Genomic DNA, 11,234 nt, shown 5'->3' on the forward strand with positions numbered 1-11,234 from the left:
CAAGTGAGGCGCGCAGGGTGCAGTGGAGGTGGAGGCGAAGCTCGTGGTGCAGTTGGCTGGGCGTGGGATGGTGCGGTGAGTGGTTGCCCTCGGCCACGGCCGAACCCAGCCTTAATGGCACGGCGGAGGGAAAACTCCAAATTGGAGCACATCGTGATGCAAATCAAGGCGGGGTGAGAACAGTTGGCACACGGACGCCAAGGCGGAGACATGAGCATGCGAGATTTAAGGCAAGCTCCCGCGCTCTGGCTCATCGGGGTCACGATGTGACCGCGGCGGGAAGCAGGGGAGGGCACAGTGGTGGAAACAGCAACGAGCAGTGACGCGGCTGATGCTCTTTGACGGGACACACCAATTGGAGTACAAATGCTAGGCGCAAGTGACGAGCGCAAGCGGCCACGGCTGGCTCTGGCCTGCATGCCGCAGCACCATTAATGGTGGGCCGACGGCACCACAGGGCGGCATCCCACGTGCGCGGTAGCAAGGCAGTAACGACGCGGTGTAGGAGCACATGGCGGTGCAGTGGCAGCGAGGCACGGCGTAGCGAGCAAGCGTGCAGCGCGGTGACGGGACGACGGTGGCAACGTCACAGCACGACAGGTAGCCAGGCGCAGGGGGGGCGGGGCACGGCGGCTCGCGTTGATGGCTAGCTGGCGCACCTGAGCAGGCAGCCTGTGGCAGTAGCGGTCGGCCAGCGCGACGTCAGGGCAGCGGGCCCGGTGACTGCGCACAGACTGGGAAGTGGGCCGAGAACACGATGTGCACGGTTTTTAAAGCGTTTGAAACCTCTAACCTATTGCTTCAATCCCCAAACCAACTTCACTACACCTTAGGGGTCCATTAGGCTACTAAAACAAGCCATAATACTTCACTATTCCTTAACCCAATCTCTCGCGATAAATTGCTAAACATAGCAGTGTCTAACATTTGACAGACTTAAAAAATTCTAAGTTTGAGCTGAATTTGGTTTCCAATTGCGATTTCTAAGCCAATGAAAATATTAGCTAGTAATATCATTTTTCGATCGCAAGTATTTCACTGTCATCTACAAAGTTTGTACTTCAAACTTTATTTAAGTATCACATACATGTTTCATAGCATTTTTGCTTAATAAAATTTGGTTTTCAATCTTAAGTGATATAACATGACTATTGAATTAACTTTTGTTTCGCATTCTAGTTGATCGTTTTGAGTTATGAAAATTGATCTACACACCTTATTACATGCATTAACACATAAACATGATGCTCATGACATATTTTAGTAAATGATTTACGGTGTAACACCGAGGGTATTACACACTACCGGCACCATTTGGCCCAATCTTCGGTGGTTTGCCTCCTGGAGTCTTTTGGAACCTTCTAAAGTTATTTTCGTCACGGATAAACATGATTTAATCTGATGATTGGGTCCATCTTGACAGTTTTCTGAATAAATCCTCCTACAAATATAGATTCACCAAAACTTGCGGAATTTATTAGTTTAAACTGTTAGATCTATGTTTGGTGATGGAATTAAGTACATATGCATGATATATTGACGGTTTATAATTGATATTAATGACCGTCAGCAAACAACACATAAATACACATTCATGTGTAAAGTGGAATGTTGATATTTAATTCTAACATGGTAGATAAAAGCAATACACAATGCTTCAAACTTGCTTACAATGAATGCACTGTAGAGATACATACTCGGCCGATAGGGACGTGGCTAGGACTCAAGTCCTCATACATGCACTTCAAGATAGTTAGGAAGGCTATGCCTATTAAATATATATTATCTATATTTTCTCATGTCTTTATCCAAAATTCCTCCCCCTCATGCCATAATTTTACGTCAAATAGTAATATGCTTCATGTATCATCTATGAATAATCATTTCTAATATTTTGTAGAATCCAATTGTATTTCTAGTATTCATTGGTTGTGGCATGAAATTCACATATCTAGTGTACTATTTAGTGTACAACAGCATATTTGGGTAGAACCTAGCGATACTAATTATGAAAATATTAATATTCTAGATCATATAACTTCTTTCCACTAGTAGAGAAATGACTTTTCATCTGTTTTGATTTTGGGCTTTAGTCTCGGTATTTTTTGCGTCCGGAAGTAAAGGAAGAATTAGTCCCGGTTGGAGCTACCAACAGGGACTAAAGGCTCCTGTCCTGGCATGCTTTCGCAGCAGGCCACCTTTAGTCCCGGTTGGTGTTACCAACCCGGACTAAAGGTCCTTCAACCTTTAGTCCCGGCTGGTAATACCAACCGGGACTAAAGGGTGACCTTTTAGTCCCGGTTGGTGTCACCAACCTGGATTAAAGGTCTCCCACCCGGACTAAAGGTACCCCACAGGTCAATTCAAAAGGAGAGTGTCCAGGACCCTGTCACATGTGGTGTACAGCTGAATTGGTAAGGAGTTTATGCACGAGGAAAGAGGTCCTATGTTCGAATCTCACACATCGCAAGAGATGTCTCCCTACAATTTTATTTATTTTTCTCCTGATGATGGATTTTTAGTCCCGGTTATGTGACCCGGGACTAAAGGACAGGACCTTTAGTCCCGGATTCATAGTCTCGGTTGGGAAACCGGGACTAAAGCCAGTTCCCAACCGGGACTACAACCCATTTCTCTACTAGTGTTCCAGATTGTTGTTCAAAACATCTAAACACATATATGTGATAACTTTATGTAGCAGAAGATAGGGAAGTAGTATGCGAATGCGATCATCTTTGTTCTCTAAGAAAAAGGGAGAAAAAAAGGTTTCCTTCACAAACAAGGATTCTTTATTGTGAACTAACAAGATGTAAAGGCTAAGTCCGTACTTCAGTGCATAGCAACCAAAAGATACAGGTCCATGCTAATGAATTGTTCAAATCTTTTTAAGTATATATCAGGGCATAATGTCTAGGTCCTTTCGATCAATGTTGACCCTGTTTGCTTAGCAGCATGCATATAGAAAAACAGACACACAATCCACAGGAGTTTAGGGCAATATTTTTTCATTTCGCGTCACTTTTATTATGGGTATCTTGACTCTTGATAGACTAACAGAACATGCATGTGAACTTTCAGGCTGACGAATCCAAATGCTAATTTTCATGAAAAAAACATGTAAAAGTGCAAAAATAAAGCACTCAATTTACTAATTTATTGTGTATTTTCAGATATCCTGTTGGATACGAATACGGGGCGTGTATTGATCATGTATGATACGAATACTAGGTTCTATTAGGTGATCCTTCGTAGACAGAGTAAGATGTGGGACCGAGTCATGCACAATGGTTCATTTGGTTTACATACCCCAGCAGAAGAAAAATTAATCAACCAGGGCCAATATATATGTATCCTCCTAGTCCTATATCACATTTTCGAGAGTACGGACAATAAAAAATTGCCCCATTAAAAATAAAAGGAGTCAAATGTCAAATTTTGACAAATTCAATTTCTTGAAAGGTGATTCTTTATAGAAGCACTAGGCTCACAAGTCACAAATGAAATGAACGTGGACCCTTGTGGCATTATGTATGTTATGTAGGCAAATTTGTGGTGCTTCTTTCTTTCGGGTGTCATTTTTCTCTTTGTTCTCCTGACTACGCAAGTTTTTCAGAAATAACATCAAACAATAACTTGGAGAGTTGGAGTAACTTACATAAAGAACACATATAAGTGATGCAAAATTCTAGTGGGAATGTGCATGCCTCTGGTAGTAGAGAAATATCTAATTAATTAACTCCATTCATGTCGAGATACGGGGCATTCTTGCATATTTATTACTGCTTGTTAGGCAATATTGCATGACGGATTCAGACAATAGAAAAGCCACAGGAATTCAAAGTTAAGTATGCAATGACAATGATTTTACGTGGAAAAACCTCCTCAACATGAGGAGTAAAAAACCACGGGACCAACACGGTCCATTTCCATATCTTGCATTATTAGTAATGGTATAGGTACATCCACACATATGTACAATGGAGTTTTTTTGTGATCACACTTGGAAAGCATACAAGCATGACCACCTCCTATTCTTGGTAAATGGAAATGCCAATACTATAAAAGACTTCCATGAAAGGATTAATTGGTGCCATATATTCTCTGTTCTCAGACCCAATGAACACTGTCATCAGTCATCGCACTGTCCTGAACCTGCCAACTGAGAAAATTCCTTGAACCACTGTCGTATCCGAAAACTGCGCGCCAACTAAGAAAATTTCATGAAACCACTCCATTCTCTTTACTCTTTATTACTGAAAGTGCAACTCTGAAAGGAGATAATTCTTTCAAACCTTTTTTTCCTCTGAACCAATTTTCAAGATATTTTGCATGTCAAATACTGTGCATAACTTATATCACTCTCATTTGACTGCAATTGCCAGACTGATGAATTTCTTCTCACTTGCCATTTTTCTTTGGTTGATTTATTTTGTGGCTGCTGATTGCACAGTTATGCCAAGCTCTTTTGCTCCCCTAAGCCTAAGCTTGGAAAGTAGCCAAACACTGATGCCTCGTTGAGAAATGCAGGTGTGAGTTGTCTTGAAAGCTACTAGCGCATTAAACAAAGAAAGCTGTTTCTGCAGAAGAGACCAAAGTAAATGTATTCCGTTGGCTAAAAAGAAGCAGACAAAAATGGAAATGGCGGTCATATATAGTTATCCGAACTCATAACGGAAAAAGGAAAACTAAAACTGTATTTACTAATTCTCTGAACTGAACTGCTGGATAAGCTCCTCAGTTCCAAAAGCTCTGTATTTATTCTGAATCCAAAGGAAAATCTTACTACAATGAACACTGTTGCAACAATGAGCATGTTCTTGCTCAACAAAAACTTATCTATCATGTTTCAAAAGCTGGAGTTTATTTTCTGTCTCAATTCCGTAAGCTTGCAGGGTCAAGAAATCAACTCATATATATAGTCATGTCGAACATCAAATTCCAACTGAAGAGAAAAGCAGTTTTATGGTGATTCAGAGCATATATCCTCAAATCAATCTAAGTGGAAAGACTGAAGCCACAAGTAGGAAAAGCAATCATTTAAAGGTGCATAAAACTGAGGACATTTGACTGCACAAAAATAGATTTAACTTGTCGTACTTACCGAATTTTCCTTCCGGCCAGAAGAGGAGGACACCAGCCACAGCCATGATGTGGTTTGCAAATGTGCAAGTAGTTGTAGAATGATGGACAAGCAAAATAGGAATCGTCATCATTCCATTACGTCCCCAATCAAACTGTGCACTTGGTGTTTGGTTGATAGAACTACAAACGTAATCAGAAAACGCTGTAAGGGAGCACAGGATTGGTGATCGGATTTGTACAGGACTGTAAAGGGATTCCACCATACCTGTTTGCAGCGCACTGGAACCAAACGAAAACAAACATGATTCCTTGCCGCTGTAATCAGGTTACATTACAGAAACTTGAACCAAAACGCTATCAGATTCGAAGCTTGATCCCGGGATGCTGGTCACGGATGTAATTTTTGCATGCCATGCGTAGCTCATTATTGCCGCTTTTACGCCAATATAACACCTGGAGTGAACTAGGCAGACCGTCGTCGGGTAGCGACCTGAGGGAGTTACAGTGGAAGATGACCGAAGTCTTGAAGTTGCCGAGTCTATGCAGACCAGCAGGGAGGCACAGCAGACTGCGAAAAAAAAATTAATTTGAGGTTCTCGAGAGAGGTGAGGAGCACAAGGGCATCCTCTTGCTGCTTCGTGAAGAGGTCCACTTCTTTGCTTCCAGAAAGGATTAGTGTGGTGAGGGAGGATGAGAGGATGCGGCAGATGGGCTCAGCAAGGACTCCAGTCAAGTCATCTGTCTCCAACCATCTCAGGATTGAGGAATGCTGAATGAACAGACTCACGAGAGGGTATCCCGACACGAGACGAGAGCATCGACGAATTGTCAACTTTTCCAGTGATGACAACAAATGACAATTGTCTCCTGGAACCGAGTTTTCCAGTCCTGTCAAGCCAATTAGCGTTAGGCTTTTTATCGTCCTGCCAAAATACCCTGGACCAAGTTCCTTTAGTCTGGGCATAGACTCCAGTGTTACATCACGAAGCATCTCCATGTGCCCCAGTGATGGAAACAGTTCCCAATTGACATTTTTTAGACGAAGAAGCTGTAGAGCTTTGAGAGAGTGCTGGTTACTACCCAACCATGTTGGAAAAGAGTGACTTCCAGGGTTATCAATGTGCAAACTTTGAAGATTTCGAGGTTGAAGCCCTTCAAGAACTAGTCCTTTCACATCGGGCTTGTTGTTTGGCAACCCCCAGACCAAATCTAACCTTTGCAACCATTGTTTTTTCTATCAGTTTAGATTCAGCTGCTTCTTCTTTTGTGTTTATTTCCTCAAGGCCATCAATTCGAAGCTGCCTTAGCTTATTAATTTTCCTAGTTGCTTTAGTTCAAACCAGTGTTCTAAATCTCCGGATATAAAGTTTAGCGGCACCCTCGTCAATCCGCTATAGCCGCTAATAGCCGATATTATCGCCGCTACTTATCTACTAATAATCACAGCCTCATCAATCCTCGCCACACACGTTCCTACCGAGGCCTGCACTCTTTCTTTATTAGTTTCCTTGTCCAAGGTCCAACTTGTGACTCCTCTGGCCTGCATTCTCTATCTCTCTCCACTGCAACACGTCTCTGGCCCTCTCTGCTGCTCTGACGGAAGGCCGGCGCGGAGCAGTGAGGTGCGACAGCTTCGCGGCGCTAAATCACGCAATGTTTAGCGGATTTCGCGTGCTATATCCGGCTATTAGCGGGTTCCAACACCTAGCGCTAAAAGTTAGATATCTTAGCTGCAGCCATGTCCAGCGGAGATCTCCGGCTATAGCTGCCGCTATAGCCGGAGATTTAGAACCATGGTTCAAACCCAGTGCTTTCTTTTTTACTACAAATCTCGTTAACTCTTGCAATAAGTGTAGCTTTCCCACATTACAAATGTGAGGGTGAAAATCATGGTGCCAGACATTAAAATGGCTTAGTTTTGTGAGGTTGCTCATGTCTCTGGGTAAATGAGATTTAATCCCATTCCATTCTTGCAGACCCAGAATCCTTAAATGATAAAACCTAGAAAGCATGCTTGGTAGATGAATTTCACGAGCATATATTTGCACCCAAGCCTTAGGTAACGTAGATGGCATAGTGTTGGGAACTCCATGCGAGACTGCATCTTTTCCAAGTTCACAACACGAAGGCCACTTGCTTTTTTTATCAAATCTCCCAAAAAAACAGTGAAATTTTCATCCAATTTCCCAAACACCATCAAAGTTTGTAAGTTATCAATCTTCAATCTTCTCCCTAACAGTAGTTCACTTAGCCCACGTATAAAATCGGCAATTTTTCCATCATCTACAGCATCTATGATGATAGATAAGTGTCGTACAGATGGCCAAATTTCTGCTGGGACCACTTTAGAGGAATTTAAGCTAAGACATTCGCGTGATGCAACCTTGAGTCGTAAATCATATAGGAGGTCATGGATAATATACCAAGTACGTGTTCGCCTTATAGTATCTTTTTTTTATAATAAATCCATGGTTAACCAAGTCATCCAAATAGGCCAATCCCATATCTTCGATTCTTCTATTTTGAGGACCAGGCTGTAGAATATCTAGACCTATCCACCAGTGAATGAGCTGTTGCCTAGTAAAGTCTTCCGGAAACAGGGCGCAGTAGGAAAAACAGCGTTGTAGGTGAAAAGGAAGAAAATCGTAGCTAAGCCTTAATGCAGGCATAATGTCACTATCACCAGTTTGTAGTTCCCATTCTTTACTATCTGGGACTCTTTTCCAGTGATGCCGATCCAGGTTATTCCTCAGTAGTCTACCTACGTTTTTTGCGGCAAGAGGGGGGCCTTTAAGTTTTTTTCATTATGTCTTCTCCAATCTCATCTAATTCTTTGTGATCTTCTTTTGACTTATTATCACCACCAAATACACATGACCGGAAAAGCTCACGAAATTAATGCCACATGATCCAAACCATCCAACTCTATTGTGCTATCAGTTCTTTTTACAATTTGTGCTACCGATGGAGACCGAGTTGTGACCAGTACCATGCATATGTTACCCTTTGTTTGGCCTTTCTAAATGGTGCCAGCAGCATGTCCCATCCATCCTTATTAACAGTATCCCACATATCATCCAGGACAAGCAAAAATCTTTTAGATCTTAATTTTTGTTCAATCTGTTTCTCTGGTGTACCGCTTAACCCCTTATTGAGTTCACGTAAAGACTCGGATTCCAAAATATCCTTCAACAGTCTAGGCACACTAAAATCAGTTGAGGTTCTGAAATATCTGAGGTGGTTTTGGGTCGTGACTTAACATCATTGTTGGCCAGAATGGGTATATTGCCCTGTTCCTTCAAGTGAGAAGCACGTAGTTCTGCAGCAATGGCCTGGGCTATGCTACGGCTGGAATGCAATAGCTCTAGATTAAGAATGACGGAGACCTTAGCACACAACAGCTTCAGCTCCTCAACTATAGCTTTCATTCTACTCGACATATTCACCCTTAGAAACTCCAGCTTACTAGGTGAACAATGTTGTGAATCTACTACATCCTCCTGCTCTTGTTGTGGAGCAGCTGGCGTGATGGTGTCCACTGTGCTAGAGTCGCCACCAGCCTGGACAGGAGGAGTAGGGGCATCTCTTGCCGTGGCACTGGCATGGTGGTATCCATGGTGCCACAGTCACCATCAGCCACTCTAGGATAAATAAATGGTCGACATATACCCGTGGACGCAAAGGGAAAGCGCGTAAAACACGGCGCATTGACGCCCACGCACTCTCGACTCGCTGTCCTGTCCTCGCCGGCGTGGCTGGTGTGTGGTGCCTGTGCCTGGTGGGGAGGTGCAGGGCGGCTTGCGTGTCTCGCAGGTCAGCCATGCTTGCAGAGGTCAAAATGGTTGACGGAATGCCCTCCCCCTCCCCTAGTTGCCTTGCCGGTCTCTCTCGATCGCTTCGATCCAAGAATAAGAACAAGACAAGAACATGCATGCATCTTTAGGTCTATCTACTAAATTTAGTCTACATCAAATTTTTAACTTAAGGTCACAACTCTCAACAACACATATAAAAAAATGTATGGTTTTAAAAATGGTTACATATTAGTATAAAACTTGTTTTTTTTATATAATGAATGTAACTAACATGCCAGTCTTATATTAGCAAACTATATTTACAAGAAAAAAAAAGGATGCAGATCTCAGAGTTGTACAAGTTATAGCACAAATCTGTGTGCGTTAAGCATGTTTTGATTGAAGGAAGTATACATTTACAGTTGTGGACTAGCTTAGGTGAGGAGGAAAGAGTTTACCGGACAAGATTAAAGAAAAATTACTCTCGCGCTAAGGACGCAGGGGTTGCTTATCGATGAAGATGCGATCCTCTGTAAGCTGAACAAAGTCGCAACCATTTACACGTCCCCATAAGAAAACAGAAGAGCAGAAAAACTTGGAACTTATATAACTTATTACTTATACAATGTATATGTATCTATTTTTACATCCTGCAGACTGTGTCAAGCCAAAAAAAAAGAATGAATGGAATAGGAAAAACTACTACTATCAGTGTGTGTCATCTGCCGCGTCCTCATGTCAGGCACGCAGGACAGTTACAGAGCCTAAATAAATAATAAAGAAAAAGAAAAGGAAACAAAGAAAAGAAAAGGGAAAAGAGAAGAAGATTTTGCCTCGCTGGAAAGCACATATGCTCAAGAGAAGAGTCAAGATGAACAGAAATCATCATCAGTTTGTGCGCTTGCTGGGGGCGGAGGGCGGCGCCTTCCCCCGGGGCTTCTTATTCAGCAGCCACTGGTGACGGTCCTCATCGTCCTCTCTGGGCCCGGACGATGGTGCCGCGACCACCATCGTCGTCGTCTCGGCGTCGGCGGGTAGTAGAGGTAGCAGTATCACGTCGGTGGCGGCGGCGGCCTTGACGACGCCGTTGTTGTGTAGGTGGTCGTCGGCAGGCAGAGGCCTGCAGCTGGAAGGCTGCGGGAAGACAGCGAGGAAGATGAGGAGGAGGAGGACGAGCGTGGGCGCGGCGAGGACGAAGCTGCTGCCGCGGGGCGGCCGGAGCCGGAGTCGCTGCTGCTTGGTTGTTGTGAAGGCCATTGTTGCGGATGCGAAGGACGGCAGCGGTGGATCGGAGTCGTCGTCAGGAGGAGGAGTAGCTAGCTGCTGCGCGCGTGGATTTGGATGATGGAGAGAGACGGGTGAGGGTGGTCGTCGTTCGGTGGAAAGTGGAATGTGTGATGGAGAAGGTAAGGTAGGAGAGGAGATTTTATACAGGCGGCGAGCAGCGGTGGCTGGCTGGCGGTGCAGTGGCTTGGAGACAAGGAGCCGAAATGAAGGGAAACTGCGTGTCAGTGACTGAACGCCACCGTGTGTCTTTGTGTGCTTGTTTAGGGCCCATTTGGTAGAGCTCCGGCTCCAGCCAAAACAGCTTCAGTTGTAGCTTTATTAGGGGAGTAGATTCACTTGAGGAGCTGAAACAGTTTTTTGAACCATTTGGCAAAAACAACTTCTCTCCTAGGTTAGAAAGGGTAAAATCTCCATAATACCCTTATTTATTTTCTTTTTCTTTTTTCTTTCTTTTTTCTCTTTCCTTTTCTTTCTCTGTCTTATCTTCTCCGATCTCCACCGCACATTTTCTTTCTCTGCCTTCTCCACCGCACATTCTTCTCCATCAGATGGACGCCCTGCCCGCATGGCCGCATGGCTGCAGATTGACGCGATGACACCCCCGCGATCCGATGCCTCAACGCACTGCGCAGCCATGGCGCCCCTGCGCACGTGCCCTGCGCTCCAACGAGCGCGCCGCCTCCACCACTCTCCGTGCGGCCGCGCCGTCGTCCCTCCCCACGCCGGCCTTGCCTTCCCACGGGGCAAACTTGACCATGGGCGTGATGGGGTCTACCAGATGGAGACGGAGCTGAGAGAAGCAGGTATTTTTGGCTCCTCTTCTCTCTCCTAGCTCGTCTCAGCGGAAATCGCGGAGCTTCTTCCCAGGAGCTGAACGGTGCGGAGGCGTTTGGTTGACGGAGCTGTAAAACGGCTCCTGAAGCCATTCTTGGAGCCGTGCCAAACGACCCCTTAGTTTCCCAAAAAGTGTTATAGTAGTCATCACATCGAATCTTGCGATACGTGTATGGAGCATTAAATATAGACGAAAAAAACTAATTGCACAGTTTGGTTGGAAATTGCGAGACGATC

At 44.2% G+C, this 11,234-nt stretch overlaps 1 protein-coding gene and 1 pseudogene across 1 annotated transcript; both read right to left on the minus strand.

The window, feature by feature from the left end:
- Window positions 1–4,985: 4,985 nt before the first annotated feature.
- LOC136503077 (putative disease resistance protein RGA3) lies at window positions 4,986–8,698 on the minus strand (annotated as a pseudogene).
- A 778-nt stretch (window positions 8,699–9,476) lies between these two features.
- Window positions 9,477–10,255, minus strand: LOC136506124 (uncharacterized). The gene has a single exon (XM_066501243.1). The coding sequence runs from the start codon at window positions 10,131–10,133 to the stop codon at window positions 9,765–9,767; it is 369 nt and encodes a 122-aa protein (XP_066357340.1). The 5' UTR covers window positions 10,134–10,255; the 3' UTR covers window positions 9,477–9,764.
- Window positions 10,256–11,234: the final 979 nt, after the last annotated feature.

This window comes from Miscanthus floridulus, chromosome 14 (genome assembly GCF_019320115.1).
Source record: "Miscanthus floridulus cultivar M001 chromosome 14, ASM1932011v1, whole genome shotgun sequence".
NCBI lineage: Eukaryota > Viridiplantae > Streptophyta > Magnoliopsida > Poales > Poaceae > Miscanthus > Miscanthus floridulus.

Excerpts from the sequence above, each read along its gene's own strand:
- LOC136506124 (XM_066501243.1), bottom strand. The coding sequence starts at position 10,133 with ATGGCCTTCACAACAACCAAGCAGCAGCGACTCCGGCTCCGGCCGCCC.